The sequence below is a fragment of the Grampus griseus genome (genome assembly GCF_964374135.1).
Source record: "Grampus griseus genome assembly, chromosome: 14".
Taxonomy (NCBI): Eukaryota; Metazoa; Chordata; class Mammalia; order Artiodactyla; family Delphinidae; genus Grampus; species Grampus griseus.
The window spans coordinates 75,090,242-75,110,361 of NC_139008.1; the positions used below are offsets into that span (position 1 = coordinate 75,090,242).

The 20,120-nt window shown below is 47.3% G+C and overlaps 1 protein-coding gene across 1 annotated transcript in view; it reads left to right on the top strand.

Annotated features, from left to right (window-relative positions):
• EYA2 (EYA transcriptional coactivator and phosphatase 2) overlaps positions 1-20,120 on the top strand; it is a 254,983-nt gene that overhangs the window by 215,977 nt on the left and 18,886 nt on the right. Inside the window, exon 10 of the mRNA XM_082671667.1 lies at positions 2,379-2,468. Within this exon, the coding sequence (XP_082527793.1) occupies positions 2,379-2,468 (90 nt within the window). The remainder of the gene's footprint in view (positions 1-2,378; positions 2,469-20,120) is intronic.

The window sequence follows — 20,120 nt, forward strand, 5'->3', positions numbered from 1 at the left end:
TGACCTGGCTTCAGATCCCAGCACTTGCTAGCTGTGTGGCCTTGAGCAGGTTACTCGGTGAGCCTCTGTGCTCTCATCTATGAAATAGGAAAGTACTAGTGCTCACCTCAGAGAGTGTTGTGGGGATTAAATGAGTTAATACTTAGAGAGTGGCACAGAGAAATCACTTAATAGGTATCAACCAGGAATATTACTAAGTGTTGTCTCTCCTTTTAGACCAGTGGTTCTTTTTTTTTTTTAACATCTTTATTGGAGTATAATTGCTTTACAATGGTGTGTTAGTTTCTGCTGTATAACAAAGTGAATCAGTTATACATATACATATGTTCCCATATCTCCTCCCTCTTGTGTCTCCCTCCCTCCCACCCTCCCTATCCCACCCCTCTAGGTGGTCACAAAGCACCGAGCTGATCTCCCTGTGCTATGCGGCTGCTTCCCACTAGCTAGCTATTTTCCGAGACCAGTGGTTCTTAACCTTGACTGCACATTGAAATCAAGTGGGAAGCTGTAAAGTTTCCTGGTGCCTGGATCCCACCCTTAGCCATTCTGATTTTATTGATCAGGGGTATGGCCTGAGCATCAGGATTTTTAAATGCTCCTCAGATCATCACAGTGGGCAGCCTGGGTTGAGAACCCTTGTGTGCCCTGTGCTCCATATTTTCCACGTGTATCAGTTGGAATAGGTGAGGTTACGCTGCAGTAAAAAACATCCCCCAAATCTCATCTACTTCTTTCTTTTTTAACTGGAGTACAATTGCTTTACAATCTCATCTACTTCTTATTTCTTGTATGTGTCCATTGTGGTCTGTTGCAGCTCTGACTCTCATCCTCTTTACTCTGGAACCCAAGCTAACCAAGTAGCTTTTATCTGGAACATTTAGCCTTGTGAAGTGGGAAGAGAGCATGGTGAACCATGCACTAGCTCTTAGAGCTTCCAAGCAGAAGCAAAACATAACTTCTGCTCACGTTTCATTGGCCAAAGCAAGTCATATGGTCACATCTCAACAGGGAGCATCTATAAGGGGCCAGCAGCCTTCTTCTGCGGGGGGCCAGATAGTATTTTAGGATCTGTAAGGATCTGTCACAACTACTTACCTCTGCCTGCAAAGCACAAAAGCAACCGTAGACAATACACTGTTCAAAAATGTAAAAATCGCTCTTAGCTCGTGAGCCATTCAAAAACAGGCAGCAGGCCAGATCTGGCCCTCAGGCCATAGTTTGCCAGCCCCTGGTGTATATCATCTTCCTACAGGGAGAAGCTTTTCAGGATGGGACCCCAAATATGGGTAAAGAGTAATGCAGTCTACATGCTCTGTGTCTAGAAAAGAGAAGGAGACAGAGACAGAGGGAGAGAGAGTGGACCCTTTTATTGTACACTGTGTTTTACACACTATACTGTGATACAGCTTGCCTTTGATCCTTAATACTATTTTTCTGGATGCTTCTTTTATGTCAGGAGTTCTAGCATGACTCCATTTTTTTAATGGCTGCCTCGTTTTCCCGGGTATGGATGTACTACAGTGGGTTTCTTTGGTCTGGTTTGGCTGCATTGGGTCTTCATTGCTGCACGTGGGCTTTCTCTAGTTGCAGAGAGCGGGGGCTACTCTTCGATGCAGTGTGTGGGCTTCTCATTACGGTGGCTTCTCTTGTTGCGGAGCCCAGGCTCTAGGCACGTGGGCTTCAGTAGTTGCGGCGCATGGGCTCAGTAGTTGTGGCCCGCAGGCTCAGTAGTTGTGGCACACGGGCTTGGTTGCTCTGCGATGTGTGGAATCTTCCTGAACCAGGGATCGAACCTGGGTCCCCTACATTGGCAGGCGGATTCTCAACCACTGCACCACCAGGGAAGTCCCCTACAGTGGGTTTTGTTTATATGCTTGTTTTCGTAGTTAATCCTCTCTTGTTAGATAAAAGTGTTTTTTTAAATAGCCGGAGGAGGAGGGCTATAGCCATAGAGCGATCGTTGTAAGGAGAGAACCAACATCCCAGCTCTCCCAGTAGTCTATACATAGTTTATACTGCTTTCCCTGAAATCACTCAGGCCTCCCTGGAAACACACATTCTCCAAGAGGCTCTCCTTTCCTACAGCCATTTCTGGTTCTTGCAACACTGAACACAGTTGCCATTCCAGGGGCATATTTGTGGGGGGAGGTTTAAACACTGACGAGGGTAGATAGAAATGATGAAAAAGTAGAAGTGAAATCTCAGAAGCTGTGCAACATTATCACCCTGACCCCACCCGGAGACACATCTTAGGCCGTGTGCTAGCCGCGCAGATGAGGACAGACCGGATCTGCCATTCAGGGGTGGGCCGGGAGGAGAGGAGGCTGAGACGACAATGACTCCACTTACTTGCGCTTTTCTCTGGTTCTTCCTAACAGGACACCACGGCGTCCGTGCGTATCGGCCTCATGATGGAAGAAATGATCTTCAACCTCGCAGATACACATCTGTTCTTCAATGACCTGGAGGTTTGGAATTGCTTGATTGCTCATTTCATTCCATAGTTGCTGTATTTAATCACCTGCATCTTGTTTGGGGGCAGAGGCACTGCCTTTTCTTTTTCCTTTTTTTTTTCCTTTTTCGTTTGGAGGCTAGAAACTTTTGCTCACAACCCCGAAGAAGGCACAAAACTGTGGCCAGCCATGGCTTATTGGAAACACACTTGACCGGATTCTCTCCCCACCTTCCCTCTCTATGGTTAATGGGCTTTTCTCTCTGCTCTAGTGGTGATGTCCACTGGCAGTTTTACTAATCCAATCAAGGCTGCGTAGTTTCTTCCTCCTGAAATTTGCTATTTAATAAAGTTTATTAAGACAAATTAGTACAGATCCTCCTGGGTCAGGAATAATTAGCAGTGGGCCAGGATGGAAGCTTTTAAAAACAATTTACATTCTCCTGAAAACATGTTTTACAAAGAGAGAGAGAGAGTGAGCGGTGGGGCCGCGCGGATTTAAAGTATCTGCTCCTGTGCCCCTAAGCAAGTAGCAAGGGAGATAGGAAAAAGGGGGAGAGCAGCTTCAGAAATAAATTTAATTCGTTTGTTTATACCCAGCCTGTGTCAGAAAGATTGGGGAAGAATTTCAAATAGAAAACATATTTAAAATAGAGCTACTAAAGCAAAAGCAAAGGAATTGAAAGCCATGTAATGAATAAGGGTGAGGCATTGTACCAGAAAAAGTCTGGCTCAGGCTAACTACAGCAGTTAAGTTGAGTCTCTCTGAGCTTCCCGGTAGACAAAGCAAGGAGGGAAATGCAGTGCACTACTTACCCCTAATGAAAGAGCAAGCAGCTTTCTCCAAGGTGAGGAAAGTTTTTTTGGTTGATAAGAGGATTAATGTGGGAATCTTCTAGCTTTGTAAATTATATTCTCGTTATTGGTTTAACAGATTGAAAAATAAAGGCAACCTAAAATAAAACTCCATGTAAAAGAACAATTCTATTTATCCTAGTAGGAATATTTTTTTCTTAGAATCTGGAAAAATCCCTGGGTACTGAACTGTGAAGTAGTAATATGAAGGCTATAAATTGCAAATCTGTCCTGGCCAACTGAGAGCATTACTCATTTATCGTCAGGAAAGGATACAGAGTTTCCTTCCCAGTCTGCAGTCCTAGAGTTCCAGAAAGGAAAATCCTTGCTGAAATGATCGATCTTGTGTTCCGTCCAGTCTCAGCAAGCCGTTTGGGCCTCAGCCCTCCCATCTGTGAAATGAGATTGATGCTCTCTGCCCAACATCTTTTTCAAAGAGAGGATTGAGATAGAAACTTGCTGAGGAAGGGGACTTCCCTGGTGGTCCAGTGGGTAAGACTCCATGCTCCCAATGCAGGGGGCCGGGGTTCAATCCCTAGTCAGGGAACTAGATCCTGCATGCATGCTGCAACTAAGGCCCAGCACAGCCTAAATAAATAACTAAATATTAAAAAAAAAAAAACTTGCTGAGAAAGAAAGCTTTGGAGCAGTGGAGAATGCCAGTAGCATCAAGGCCCAAAACGATCTCTTTAGCCAAAAGCAATGTGCAAGCTCCCTTTACAAAGTCCTCTTATGTCTTGGGGGGAAAGAAGAGAGAACTTAAAGTTAAATTTTTAAATTAAAAAAAAAAACATGGCAATTGAATTCAGCAAGTATTATGGAGCCTAATATAGTAAAGACTCAGCTGATTGCACGTAGTAAAACCCAACCTGCTTTAGCAAAACATGGAAATTATTGGCCCTTGTATCTGAAAAGTCCAGGGTAGATGTAGTTTTTCCCTGTCTCCTGCTTAGAATGTCACTTCTGTGCGAGGAGGGACGTCTGTCTGAGTCACCCTAAAGCCCCAGGGACCAGGCAGTAAACAACCAAACAGATCCATAAACAAGCATGCTTGTGGTAGTGAAAAGGACGTGAAGAAAATAAAACAATCAGATGTGATAGTGAGTGTTGGGGGTGAGGGAGTAGGGTAAGGGAATAGCAGGGGGTCAGGGAAGGCATCTCCAGGACGTGGCACTTGAGCCAAGGCCTGAATGATGACAGGAACCAGCCAGGTGGAGACCAAGGGAGGTGGGATCAGCAGGTGCAAAGGCCCTGAGGTGAGAACTAGTGTGACATCATCAAGGATCGGCAAGAAGGACAGGTGAGTGCAGTGAGTGAGTGAAAGCAAGGGGGCGGCTGGGAGGGATGAGTGTGGAGAGGGAGGCATGAGCCAGACACGAGCCATAGACATCAGGGTTGGACAGCCATGGGGCGAGGGAGCATGAAATGGGAAGAGCCACGTGACCTGATTAATGTTTTAAAATGACCACTCTGGTTGCTGCATGGAGATTAGGCAGTAGGACGGGAAAGGTGGAGACAGGGGGACCAGCAAAGAGATACTTCCAAGCAAAAGATGAAAAACGGGTTGGATCAAGATGGGAAGAAGACGTGGGCTCCGGGAGAATGGCAGGAAAGCTGAGAGGCCTTGCTGACGGGTTGGATGTGGGGGATGAGAGGAGAGAGGAGCCCAGAGGGGCTCCTGGGCTTGGCTTGACCTGGGTGATGGTGCTGTTCTCCGTGGTGGGCAACACAGGGAAGACGGGAGACTCCATCCTTCTGTTGTGGGCACATGAGGTCGGAGGTGTCTGGGACACCCCAGTGACATACCAGATCGACAGACAGATACGCGAGTTTGAAGCTCTCAGGCAGTGACTGGCAGACACTTAGTAAGCACTTTGTCCGTCTTGTTGAACCTGAGGCTCAGAGCCAGGTATTTTTTGGACTGGTGTGTGTTCAAGCCCACGTCTTCAGAACCTTGCCCCTCTGCTGTTCTGCGCTGACCGCAAAGTCAAAGTCGCACCTCTTGGAAAAGGATCTTAATTACCAGCTGGAGCTACTCAGGGAAGCCAGTTTGTTTTTATTCTCTACATTTTTTTCCAAAATGTCCCCAGTGCCAGAAGCCCCGAGGGCACCTCAGCAGAATTGAAACCATGTTATACGATGCAGAAGTTAAGACACAAGTGAACACATATTGCTTGCTGGTGCAGGGAGCCCCCGTCAAAATCTGAAGGGCAGCCCGGTGGAGCTCCCCAGGGAGGTCTTCCGGGGCTGGAGCCCAGCTCCGGCACGGATGGTCAGATGATGGGGTTTAGGGAACGAAGTCAGATCCCCTTCTGCTCTGAGCCTGCAGTGCCATCTCTAAATAAGGAGATCAGCTCCCACAAGCAACAGCAATTTATGGAGAGTTTATCATTCACCAGGCCCTGCTCTAAGCGCTGTGGATTCAGTGGCCAAAAAAACGAAAATAAAACACAGCAAGATTCCCCCACCCTGGAGGCACTGACCTTCCAGTTGGGGAAGCAGACCATAAACAATTGAATATAAAATGTCAGATAAAGTGCTCCAAAGAGAGGCCAGCAGAGCCGGAGGAGATGGTCACAGGGACTGTTTTCCTTGGTAAAACCAGGTAAGGCTTCTGTGACACTGGAGCAGAGACCTGAAGGAGGTAAGGGAGAGGACCACGTGGGCATCTAGGCAGAAAGTGTACCAGACAGAGAGAACAGCAGTGCAGAGGCCCTGGGGCATGGTCAGAGTTGGCAAGTTCCAGGAACAGGAAGGAGAGCCCAGTGCAGCTAGAGCAAAAGAGCAGGAAGGACTGTGGAGGGCATTTTGGGGGAGGGGAGACAGATCACATGGGGCCTCTGGGCCATCATAAGGCTCTGGGTAACATTCTAACAGTGACCAGAAGCTATTGGAGGATTTAGAGCAGGGGAGCAACATGACCTGACTCACTGCTCAGAGGCTCCCTCTGGCTGCCGGGTGGAGAACAGACCAAAGGGGGCAATGGTGGAAGCAGGTGTTTGCATTAGATCGTTCCCGGACTGAAAGGTGAAAGTGCTCATGGGGCAGGGATTCCATGAGGAGGACTGGTCAGAGACAAAGTAGGTGCCAAGTTCAGCTGTATCTCAGGACTGTAGGGATGCGTGTCCAGAGTTTACGGCAAGTGTCTGCTAGTCAGTTCAGTCTGCCTTTGAGTCCTGGCTCCACCATCTCCTGGCTGTGTGACCTGTGCAAGTCACTCCACCTCCTTTGAACCTCAGTTTCCTCATCTGTTAAATGGGTAGAAGAAAAGCCCCTAACTTCCAGGGTCGTCAGGATGATGGGAGATACACGGAAGCAGTCAGCAGAGAGCCTGGCACACGGTACATGCCCAAGAGATGGGCCTCCCCACCAGAGGGCTGCATGTGCCACTGGGACTGTGCAAGGGGGGTTTACATGGTACAGGGGCAAATTGTTTAATTTAAATCATTATATGTTTATTGTATGATGAGCTAGAAAAGGTAACTAGGTTGCCCAATCCCCGATTTTACCATAATTCAGTAACAATACATGTAATGCAGAGATAGGGCAAAGATTATGACAGTGGTGAGCAACCTGGCCCTAAATGACAGCAAGTTGCTGGAGTTTGGGCATAAATATTGACAATTACCCGGCCAACTTGCCTTTGTGCGAGGGCTACTTCTTTTGCAGTAAAATCCAGGGCAGAGGATCCTCATCTGAAATGTCAGCTGGGTTGTGGAGCAAGGGGGGAGGTTTGATTGAAATTCACACACCTGCCGCTTGGGAGCTCATAAAAGCATCCTGGGCTCACTGAACTGCGCATGTGCCACTGCCAAAGCCAGGCCGGACCCGGCTGAGTGGAGGTGCCGGGGAGCACAGTCCTCTTGGGTTTGATTTCGGGGCTCAGTGTGCAGCGGGGGAGGCGATGCCATCCATCCTCGTGGCCCCTGCGTAAAGAGGTGAGTGGGGGAAAGCCCCGTCCTCGCTTTCCCGTCTTCCCTCGTTCTCAGAGCGCAGGCTCTCGATATCTGCAACCTTATTATCGTCAAGTGGAGAAGGGTGAGTTTGGAAATGGGGAGGGAAGTGTGGGTTATCACACGAAGGGGAAGAACTGTCGGCTCCTAGCAGTCGGGGCCAGGGGTGCCACGTAACCCAGTACTTCGTACAGCCTTGTACAACGAGGAATCATTCCCCGCAAAATGCCAGGGGCACCCCGTTGAGAAACGCTGCACCAAGCCCTTGAGAGTAGTCAGTCAGCTGCACCGTATTTACGGATCACCTAGCGTACAGCACAGTGCAGGCTTCATGTAACTTGCTTTTACTTGAAAAAAAATTTTTTTGTTGTTAAATTTACAGTTTTTCTCTTATTAGTGTTTTAGGGGGGAAATGACTAGCACATTATGCCAGTGATTTCATAGGTGATATTGCTCAGGATGAAACTAAGGTTTTATTTTTTGTTTGTTTTATTGAAGTATAGTTGATTCACAATGTTGTGTTAGTTTCTGGTGTACAGCAAAGTGATTCAATTATACATATATATTTTTGCATATTCTTTTCCATTATGGTTTATTACAGGATATTGAATATAGTTCCCTGTGCTACACATAAATCCTTGTTTAATTTATATATAGTGGTGTGTATCTGTTAATCCCAAACTCCTAATTTATCCCCCCGTTTCCCTTTGGTGACTACATGTTTGTTTTCTGTCAGTATGTCTGTGAGTCTGTTTCTCTTTTGTCAATAAGTTCATTTGTGTCATACTTTGGATTCCACGTATAAGTGACGTCATATGGTATTTGTCTTTCTGTGTCTGACTTACTTCACTTACTGTGATCATCTCTAGGTCCACCCATGTTGCTGCACCATGTCATCATTTCATTCTTTTTATGGCTGAGTAGTATTCCATTGTAGATATGTGCCACATCTTCTTTATCCATTCATCTGTTGATGGACACTTAGGTTGCTTCCATGTCTTGGCTGTTGTAAATAGTGCTGCAGTGAACATTGGGGTGCATGTGTCTTTTCAAATGAAGAGTTTTCTCCGATACATGCTCAGGAGTGGGATTGCTGGGTCATATGGCAACTCAATTTTTAGTTTTTTAAGGAACCTCCATACTGTTCTCCATCGTGGCTGCACCAATTTACATTCCCACCGACAGCGCAGGAGGGTTCCCTTTTCTCCACACCCTCTCCAGCATTTGTTTTTTGTAGACTCTTTAATGATGGCCACTCTGACCAGTGTGAGGTGATCCCTCATTGTAGTTTATGTTTCCCTAATAATTAGAAGGTATGGTTTTAAATGTTTAAAAAGGAAAGTTGATTGAAAGGGGTATGATAGGGTGCATCACAAATAGTAGTGGTGAATATTGTTTGAGAAATTGTCTCAGTGTTATCAATTATGTTTCAGTAATTTAAATCTCTCTGTGATAGAAAATGTGTCTCTTACGGAAGGTCACAGTCAAAACCACTTGAAAGCCAATGCTCTAGAGCCCTAGGGATATCTGTGTTCTATTCTGCGCTGTCCAATACAGTAACCACTGGCCACATGTGGTTATTGAGCACTTGAAATATGGCTAGTGTGACCGAGGCATTGAATTTTTAATTGTATTTAATTTTAAATAATTCTAATGTAATTAGCCACATGTGGCTGGTGGCTATCATATTGGACAGAACATTTACTTCATTGTACACATTGTAGAAAGTTCCATGAGACAGTGAAGCTCTGGAACCCTAAATTTGTAAGACATGACCTACATTTCAGTTAAGATGGTGATGATAATAATAATAATAATAACAGTAGGGCTTCCCTGGTTGGCGCAGAGGTTGAGAGTCTGCCTGCCGACGCAGGGGACACGGGTTCGTGCCCCGGTCCGGGAAGATCCCACATGCCACGGAGCGGCTGGGCCCGTGAGCCATGGCCGCTGAGCCTGCGTGTCCAGAGCCTGTGCTCCGCAATGGGAGAGGCCACAACAGTGAGAGGCCCGCATACCGCAAAAAAAAAAAAAAGAAGAAGAAGAATAGTAACAGTAATCACAGCTGACATTTACTGAGTACTTACTAGGTACCAGGCACTGTTTTGTGCGGTTTACATGTATTAACTTGTTTAATCTTCACTATTGTTATCCCTATTATCTCAGTCTGCTCAGGCTCCCATAACAAAACATCACAGACTGTATGGCTTAACACAACAGAAATTAATTTGCTTACCATTCTAGAGGCTAGAAGTCCCAGATTAAGGGACTGGCAAATGTGGTTTCTGGTGAGAGCCCTCTTCCTGGCTTGTAGAGACCACCTTCTCACTGTGTCTCCACATGGCCTTTCCTCAGTGTGTGTACAAGGAGAGGGAGAGAGAAAGGGAGAGAAAAAGCATGTGCTAGCCACCTCTGCTGTCTCTTTTTATTAGGACACTAATCCTGTCAGATCAGGGCACCACCGTTATGACCTCACATAACCTTAATTACTTCCTTAGAGTCCCCCTCTCCAAATACAGTCACCTGAGTGTTTGTGCTTCCACATATGAATTTGGGGAGGACACAACCACTCAGTCCATAACACCCATTTTACAAATGAAGAAACTGAGGCACAGAGAGGTTAAGCGAACAGCCCAAAGTCACACAGTTGGCAGTGGCAGTATTCAGACCCAGGCAGCCTGGCTCCAGGGCCCTTGCACTTATCCACCGTGCTGTGCTGCCTCCCCCAGGAGAACGATTGCCATCTGGCTGAGAAAGAAGATTCCCAACAGGAAATCTAGACTCTACAGTGCTGTAGACAGTGGGTTCAAAGGAAAAAGGAGAGCAGGGAGGATTGGTGCAGCCAGGAAGCCTGGAGGAAGATGAGCAAGGCCTGACAGCAAGAGGAGGAGAAATTCCCAGTGTAAACGAAGAAGACAAAGATGAAAAACTCCTCCGTCAATCATGTCATCTTCACATCGTATATGCAAAACAAAAGTCACACAAATAACAGCAGCCTAAACCACTACGGCACCTTCTCTTCCCCCCTGTGCAAGGGGAACAAAGCAATAAACAAAGGATCTGAATGCATTTCTAGAAAGAAGGATGTGGACTGAGGTTGGAGCCGAGTGGGGGGCACAGGTGAGAATGATAAACCCAATCACAGCGACAGCTGACATGTCCTGAGAGCTCACTGTGTGCCAGGCAGTGCCCAAAGGGCTCACCTGCATGCCTTCATTTAACCTTTCCAGCAGTCACAGGAGGTAGATGCTGTTACGTATCCCCATTTCAGAGATGGGAAAACTGAGGCACGGAGAGGTTAACTTGCCCAGGGCTGACACGTATTGAGCTCTTACCCTGTGCCAAGCATCACGCGTGCATTTTCTCACTGAAATCTCACAAGTACCATGGAAAGGGAGTTTTTTTTTTTTTAATCTCTATTTTACATATGAAGAATGAAGCCCAGGGAGGTCATTTTTCAAGGGTCACAGAGCTAGTAAGAGTAGAATGGAGATCTGATCCCAGGCCAAGCTGACTTCTAGGCTGGGACGTTTATCTTTCACGGAAGATACAATTATTTATTTATTTATTTTTTTTTTCGCTGCGTTGGGTCTTAGTTGCTGTGTGCGGGCTTTCTCTAGTTGCCCCAAGCGGGGGCTACTCTTCGTTGCAGTGTGTGGGCTTCTCATTGCGGTGGCTTCTCTTGTTGTGGAGCATGGGCTCTAGGCGCGCAGGTGCAGTAGTTGTGGCTCGCGGGCCCTAGAGCGCAGGCTCAGTAGTTGTGGCACACAGGCTTAGTTGCTCTGCGGCATGTGGGATCTTCCCAGACCAGGGATGGAACCCGTGTCGCCTGCATTGGCAGGTGGATTCTTAACCGCTGCGCCACCAGGGAAGTCCCAAAAATACAGTTTTGAGATGAACAGTGAATTGGAGAAGGAATACGGGTCCACAGAGTGGATGGAAGAAAAGAGGCCTTCATAAGAAACAAGATCAACCTAAAGGTTTTGACAGAAGGTATCCCTGGCCTGAATCAGGCGTGGCCAGGCTGGAGGGTGGGGTGGAGGGGGAGCGTTTCAAGATGCTGCCAGAGCTTTGGGAAGGATCATGCTGGAGGGACTCAGAAGTGGCTGGAATCTGGGCAGGCTGTGGCTGCCTGCCTGACACCTGGGCCTGATTGCTCAACGTCTGATTTACGGTTCTGCAGGAGCTGTCAGGGAGAATAATATTTCACCGTGTCAGCGCTGAGCTGCTCTCCAAGACGTCCTGCCCAACTGACCATTAATGCAACACAGGCCACAGCCTGTTTAGTGCTCTTCAGATAAGTTAAACATTTAAACAACATGAGAAAGACAGCCCAGGTTTCCCTCCCAGGGAGCAGGCCCCTCTCTGGCTAGTCTAGAGGCAGCATTAAGCACTCTCACTTTTAAAATATACCTGCCTTGAAGGAGGAGTGGGCAGGGAGTCCATCTGGGCTTGGATGAGAGTCATTTTTCTAAAGCAAATTTGTCAACAATTTCCTTTCTGCATTCGTGTCTCCAGGCAGCCAAGGACAAAAAGTAATGGGATCAGACCACAGCAGAGCAGGTTGGGAAAACCCCGGCTGTCACCAGCATAAATCAGAACGGATTTTGATGGGTATTTGTCACAGGCTTACTGTTCAGAAACAAGCAAGGATGAGAATACTAAGGATCAAAACCTATGGGGTGCTTAGGGCTTCCCTGGTGGCGCAGTGGTTGAGAGTCCGCCTGCCGATGCAGGGGACACGGGTTCGTGCCCCGGTCTGGGAAGATCCCACATGCTGCGGAGCAGCTGGACCCGTGAGCCATAGCCGCAGAGCCTGCGCGTCCGGAGCCTGTGCTCCGCAACGGGAGAGGCCACAACAGTGAGAGGCCCACGTACCACAAAAAAAAAAAAAAAAAAACCTGTGGGGTGCAGGCAAAGGCTGATCCAGACAGCCTTAAATTACATTTATTAGAAAACCAGGAAAATTAATAAGAACTGGTAATTGAAAAGATCATTAAGGTAGAAAACCTTTGGCAAGCATGAACAAGAAAAAAAAGAGGGAGAAGAAGAGATCAGTAACCAACATCCCGAATGAAAGCGTGGACATCATCATAGGTTCAGGGGACCTATTTAGTTATGAGAATACCATGAGCAGTATTGTTCAATGAACTTGAAAACCTGGATGAAGTTGACCCTTTTCAGAAAGATGTAAATTATCAAAATTAACCCAAGGGGGATGTTTTAAATAAGTAAACCAGTGACCATGGGAAATTGAAATCGTAGTTAAAGGTGTACAGCTCTAACAAAGGCACCAGGTCCAGCTCGTTTTAGACAAGAGTTCCACCAAACATTCAAGGAAAGGATAAATAAATCCAATCCTGCACACACTGCAGAGCAAAGGAAAGGTGGGATGCTGTCTCATGCATTTCAGGAGACTAATGTGACCCTGAAACTAAATCTGGACTTTGAGCACATGACAAAAGGATAAATCACTGTCATCGCTGATGAAAGATGGGACGCTCCTGCAGTCCCACAGATACCTTCACCCAGGCCCTGTGACCCTTTATGTAAGTTCCACTTGGCCCTGTCCGAGCTTCAGTTTCCACACTGGTGAAAGGAGTGGTCGGGACTATAATCGGTATCATTTATTAGGCCAGCCACGTGCCTCATTACACACCTGCAAGTGGATGCATTACCCATATTTCATAATTTTTTAAAAATCCAGGACTTCCCTGGTGGCACGGTGGTTAAGACTCCACACTCCCAATGCAGGGGGCCTGGATTCGATCCCTGGCCAGGGAACTAGATCCCACATGCATGCCGCAACTAAGGAGCCGGCAGGCCACAACTAAGGAGCCCGCGAGCCACAGCTAAGGAGCCTACCACAACTAAGGAGTCTGCCTGCTGCAACTAAGACCCGGCACAACCAAATAAATACTTTTTAAAAATCCTGGAGACCTTGGTCTGTTGCCCAAGAGGGCCCAGAAGCAATGACACTCCTGCAGCAACTAGCACATCCAGCATCCATATCTTGGCTTCAAAACACCATTTTCCAGTGAAAGGAACCAGGGCTCCTTGGAGAAATGACTGGTTCTAGGGCTGGGACAGAGAAGTTACATGATAAACAAGGAGCATCTTATGGTACCAAATACTAAAGAAGTGCTCAAAAAAACCCCATGATGATGGGGTATGTCAAAGGGACACAAGTGCTGACTGGAAGCGTTCCCAGTGGCCAGAGCTGGAACACTTTGAGTACTAAAACAAATAACATAGTATTCAACCCAAAATATAAAATAAGTACCCATGAGTCCATACTGACACAGATAAATGATTGAATATATAAGTGGGGGAGAACAGACAAATCTCCCATACAGAAAAATTCAAAATAATTTATGTAGATACCCTACCCTTTACTGTGAGCTTTGCATAGTTTCTTCCTTCCAAAGAGTGTACTATGGAAAGGTGGGGGGAGAGTAACTTTACAGTAGAGAGGCCTGAGGAATACTACCTGAGCCAGGTGAGCAAGGTCAACATCAACAGTGATGTCATGTTGATAGTATGTACCCTTGATGTGATGTGATGAGAGCGGCACTCTTACCTCTGTGATCTTCCTCACCAAAACCCATAACTCCAGTCTAACCATGAGAAAAACATCAGACAAATCCCAGTTGAGACGTTCTGCAAAATACCTGACGAGTACTCCTTTAAACTGTCACTAAAACCAAGGAAAGTCTGAGAAACTATCACAACCCAGAAGAACCTAAAGAGACAAGATGACAAAATGTAATGTGGTACCCCAGATGGGATCCTGAAAGAGAAAAAGGATGGCAGTAGAAAGACTGAATAAAGAATTGACATCAGTTAATAATAATGATATAGTGATATTTATTAGTTGTGACAAATATACTATTTGAATATAAGATGTTAACAATAAAAGAAACTGGGTGTGGGACACATGGGAACACTCTACTGTATTCACAATTTTTCTGTAAATCTAAAACTATTTTAAAATTAAAAGTTTATTACATGGACTTCCCTGGTGGCGCAGTGGTTAAGAATCCACCTGCCAGTACAGGGAACACGGGTTTGATCTCTGGTCCGGGAAGATCCCACATGCCACGGAGCAACTAAGCCCATGCGCCACAACTACTGAGCCTGAGCTCTAGAGCCCGCGAACCACAACTACTGAGCCCATGCACCACAACAACTGAAGCCCAGGCGCCTAGAGCCCGTGCTCCACAATGAAGAGTAGCCCCCGCTCGCTGCAACTAGAGAAAGCCCGCGTGCAGCAATGAAGACCTGATGCAGCCCCCCCAAAAAAAGTTTATTACAAAAAAAAACTGAAGACTCACAGGTGTCTAGTCACTTTCCCAAGATCACACACCTAGGGAACAGCGAGGCTGGCCCTGGAGCCCAGGGATGGGCATTTGAAGGCCAACTACAACATCAGGGATGTGTGAAACTGAATGTCTCTACCCTAGTTCTCTTCCGCCCCGCTTCCTGAGATGCATTAACGTGTAGCATCCTGACGTGTCTTTGGAATTTGGACTGAAGACTGCAGTGTCCTGCTTTGCTTCTAAACTGCTTCATGAGCAGAGCTGACCATCCATGAACCTCTTTTGGTGGTGAACTCAATTCAGTTTGGGCCTATGGAATTCAAAATAGTAATACTAGTGATAATTAAGGCAAACGTGTATGTGGCATTTTCTGTGGGTGAGGGACTTTGCAAAATGCTCTACCTGTATTGATTTATTCAATCCTTACAAAACCCTATGTGGGCAGTACCATTCTATAGCTCAATTACAGACAAGGAAGTTGAGAGTCACGAAGATTAGTACCTTGTCCAAGTCCATTCTGTTAGTAAGCAGAGTCAGGATTTGACCCAGATCCCAGAGTGTGTGCTCTTAACTGCTGTACTCTCTGACCTTGCAAAAAACAGTTTAAATTAAAAAAAAAAAAAAAAAAGCACTACCTTTGGGGTTTCCCAGTTTAGCAGATGAAAGAAGAAATCGGCCATTATATCAGGCCTAGATTAACCCTACAGGCCCCACGAAGTGTGGAAGCACAGAAACATTTGTCCTGACATGGCGTAGAGTTGGGGCAGTTTTTACAAAGGCAGTGACATCAACAAACCTTTGCAGGCTTTTGATAGATGGAAAGAGAAGGGAAAAGCATTCAAAACAGAAGGAACAGTAAATGCAAAGGCCCTGGGGCAAGAGCATGAGGGTTGTTGAAGGACTAGCAGGGGCTGCTGTGTGTGCAGTGCAGTGAGAGAGGGGTGGGAGATGGTGGCGGGAGAGTGATGAGTGGGAGCGTGTGCAGACAAGTGGGGCCCGAGTCATGGTGAGGACTGTGTTTTCACTTGGAGGGAGATGGGAGCCATTATGGGGTTTGGGGCAGGGGAGGGACAGGAAGTGACTTAAGGTTTAGCAGGATCCCTCTGGCTGCTGGATGGAGACTAGGCTGGCAAGATGGGGGGTGGACAGGGTAGAAGCAGGCAGAGTGAGGAGGTGACTGTAATAGTCTGAGTCAGGACTCAGTTAACTTTTTCTGTAAGGAGCCAGAGAGTACATATTTTAAGCTCTGTGGCGCAGGCTGTCTCTGTCTCAACTACTCAGTTCTCCTGTTGTAGGACAAAATCAGCCCTAGACAGTATGTAAATGAATGAGCATGGCTGTGTTCCAATAAAACTTTATTTACACAAACAGCGGGCAGGCCAGATTTAGCCCCCAGGTCATAGTTTGCCACCCTCTGGTGTAGGTGGCAGGTAATGATGGCTTGGACCATGGTGGGAGCAGCAGAGGAGCCTCTCTTTTCCGGGGACACAAGAAGTACCTTGAGGACAAGAGTCAGGTTAGTCCCGAAACCTCCCCTCTCTTGACCCAAGAATCCTCTGATGCTGTTCCGGGCCCACGGGAGGCATTTTTATAAGTTAGTCTTAGGATGGATGGATCTTTGCCAGAACAGGCTCTGGAGGCACACAGACTCCTGGGCTCCTCCTCACCTTCATTTTATGGCCTCGGAAGTTTTCTGGGGTAACCAAGTACCCAGACTGGGTGACTTAAACAACAGAAACTTCCTGTCCTGCAGGTCTTGAGACCAGAAGTTCAAGATCAAGATGTCGGCAGGGTTGGCTCCTTCTGAAGGCTCTGAGGGAGAATCTGCTCCTTGCCCCTCTCTCCTACCTTCTCCGAGACGTTCCTTGGCTTGTAGACCTATCACCCCACCTCTGCCCTCACAGTCACATGATGTTCTCCCTGTGTGCATATCTGTCTCTGTGTCCAGATTTCCCTTTTGTATCAGGACATCAGTCATACTGGATTAGGACCCACCCTCACGACCCCATCTTCACTTGATCATCAGTGAAGACCCTCTTTCCAAATAAGGTCACATTCCCAGGTACTGGGGTTAGGACTGCAACATCTTTTGAGGGGACACAATTCAGCTCATAACAGACCTGTTCCTGTACTTCTCTCACCTCATTTTCTCCTGTGTAAGATGAATGACAGTAGTATCCCCGTTAATCTATGTGAAGTGCTGAGCACAGACCCCGGCATGTTGGGAGCCAGTCAGAGGCTATATATCGCTGGCCTCTGGCCTCCAGTGTTAGATCCTGCTTTCTCCTCTCCTCCCCAGGGAGATACTTTATTTTTCAAAAGCGATATATGTCCATATTCTCCTTGGAAGGAAGGAGGGAAGGAAGGAAACAGGGAGGGAGGGAGGGAGAAAGGAAGGAAAGGAAAGAAAGCATTTCAGTAAGGTTAAAGCCTCCTTTGACCACTAACCCAACGCCAGTGCCTTCCCAGATGGAATTACTGTTCCCAGTCGGACGTGTGAGCATGCAGATCTTTCTATTTCCATTTATGTATATGGATACATTTATATATATCACCTTGTTTTTAATTGGTTTTTATAAATATCGACATGTGTGATACTGGATGTCTCATTCTCCAATCTGCTGCTTTTTGCACTGTAGGATGTCTTGGAAACATTTCCATGTGCTAACATAACTATCTCCCTCTTTCTTCTGAGCTGCTGGGTAGGATTCCCCTGAATGGATATACCACAGTTCATTCCACCATGATCCAATCGAGGGAACTGCAGGGGTTTCCAGTTTCTTACTGGGATGCTGGACATCCTTGCACGAGACTCTTTGCAGTTGTTTCTCTGGGTCAGAAAGTGTCAATTCCTCAGCCCCACTGCGCCTCACCCATGCCAAGGCCACAGGAACCCATCCTCTGTCTTGGGCGGGTAGTCCCGCTCAGACACACCACCCCCCCCATGATAGTCACACTCTGACTCCAGAGAGGCCAGAAGCACCCTGGGCCGTGAGAGGCTGGCATCCTTTGAGAGGCCTGCCCCCCGTGCAGCACAGTTGAGGGGCATATGATCCTCTTCCCCCAGGGCGCAGCCCCATCTTCGTGTCCTCCGCTTTGTCCCACTCCCCTCGGTGCTGGCCCAGCGGGTAACTCAATCCAGGTCAGCTGGTGGAGTATGAGGTAGTGTCTAGCTGAGCGTCATGGTATTTTATTAAGCCCGAAATGTGATCGCTACTGTTGTCACACTTTAGCACCCCCGACAATCCCCTCGCAAATGAGAAAAACAGAGCCTCCCCACATGCCTTTCCCCTGATATCAGGGAAAGCACAGGGAACCCTGCCCAGAGGCCTGAGCCCTGGTGACCCCCCAGAGCAGCTTTCAAGCTTGAGGGGAGGCCTGGGGGCCACGGGGAGGTGTTTTTCCAATTTCAGGCAAAGCAATGGACTTGGGGGAAATCTGCTATTAATTTTTCCTCGGTGCCTGGGTCTCCAAAGTCAGCGCTGGCTTTTAAATACAGTTTTCGTTAACCTGTGAGGATTGCTGGAGCTGGGATCCTTCCATGTATATGAGATTGCTCTGGGTCAGAGGTTTCAAACTAGGATGCCCACAGGGGCCAAGTAAGCAGGTAAGGTAAAGTGAGGAAAACCCAGTAGAGGCTGCAGAGGAGCGTCAAGGCTAAGGATTCTCAGGATAGACGAATGCAAGCCCTGCGTTGCCAGAGCGTGTAAATTCTCAAAGTAGCTGAAAATCTAGAGACAGAGAGAGAGGGAGAACAAGAAGAGCGAGAAGGGACGGAGGAAAGGGGGAGAGAGACGGCTCTTCTTCCAAAAAATGTTTTAATAAGCACATTTTGGGCTAAATGAGATATGTCTCCAGGCCAGCTTGCAAGCTCTTCCTTAATTGAACCTATCAACACAGCAGAGAAATTGTCAACCTCGTTTCTTTATCCCTCCAGAGCTGCACTGTCCGATAGAATGTTCTACAATGATGGAAAACGTGCACCATCCAGTATGGTAGCCATTGGCTCCATTTGGCTATCGAGCACTTGAAATAGGCCTAAGGAACGGAATTTTCTCTTCTGTTTAATTTTAATTGAATCTAACTATAAAGAACCACACGCGGCTAACCTCTGCTGTATTAGATAATGTGACTGTCGGCTCTTCCAGTTGGGGCGTCCCATCGTGCTCAACTGTTTAGGAAAGGACACACCCTCTCAGGGAGGGGGATCAATTATACCACCAAGACATCAGAATCCTGGGTGCATGGAAAGAAAGGAAATACGGAATACAGCAGAAAAGCTTTAGGTGTAAACCAGATGTCCACTCACTCAAGGATGGTCACTCGGTGCCCCCCACCTAGTTTTTTTCCAGAACTATCCAAAGAGTTTCTCAGGTGGGGTCACCACTGAGCATCTGCCATGTTCTTTGCCCTCTGCTCTGGCTACCATTTGCCCATGGCTGACCCCTAGGAAGCCTCTGGGTAGACCTCCCTGCTGTCAGACCTGTCAGAGCACACCGTTGCCCACGCCTGGGCGCTGTGCCAGGCCCACAGACACGTGAGGTGCCGTGTAGCAGGACTCTGAGTCCTACTTTGTCACTGCCACAGAGCTATGGGCAAAGTGTGCCAGGGACTCTGGAAACAAACCTCTTTCCAATCCAGAGGAGCCAGCAAACCGCCTTCCAGTCCAGAGCTCATTCAGGGGGGCCAGAGAGGGATCAGCGGCCACACCACCCCTTCTTCCAGGTTCCAACCTTGATCCCCACAGAGCAGCCCAGGCTGCCCCAAATGCCCCTGTCCCCACCTGCTCTACCCCCGCATCTCCGTAACAACTAAGTTATCTCTGTATATCTTTAAAAAGTGATGGAGGGAAGGTGGTCCCATCATCCCCCAGCAAAATTCTTGTTCTCAGAGATAAACTCAAGCCTCTTCCTTGTGTAAAAAGAGATCTGCTCAAAATGTTGACACCACCATTTTTTTCCCCAGCTTTTCTCCTCCCATCAAGGGCCCAGAGATGTTACAACCAGTTTTTCTCTGAGAGGCCAAGCTCAAAGTTCCACGCGCATCTTCTAGCAGCCTTTGCGAGGAGATATCTGCCCCCTGAAATTATCTTGCAAACCAAAACCTGGATGTTTACAAATCTTAACACAATAATCAAAACTAACATTTATGTAGCCAGACCCTTCTCCTCTCGTCAACCTTGTGAAGCAGGTTCTGTTATTATCTCCATTTGCCAAACTGATCTCTGAGATTTGGGGTGGTTAAGTCACTTGCTCAAGTGGTTGGATCCAGGATCCAAGCCCGGGTGATCCGATTCCAGAGCCTGAGCTCTAACCAGTACCGTCGGGGGGGCAGGCACAGCGTGCTCACGATTTTTGCCTTATGGACCGATCACCTGAATGGACCTTCTGATGGAGGCAGAGTTCACAGGCTTCCTTGGGAGCTGTTGCATCACTTGCCTCTTGGTTGCAACATGACGGAAATCCATCTCCACTGACTGAAATGGAAAAGTCCGTGTATTCGTTTCCTCCGGCTGCTGTACCAAATTACCACACACTTAGTGGC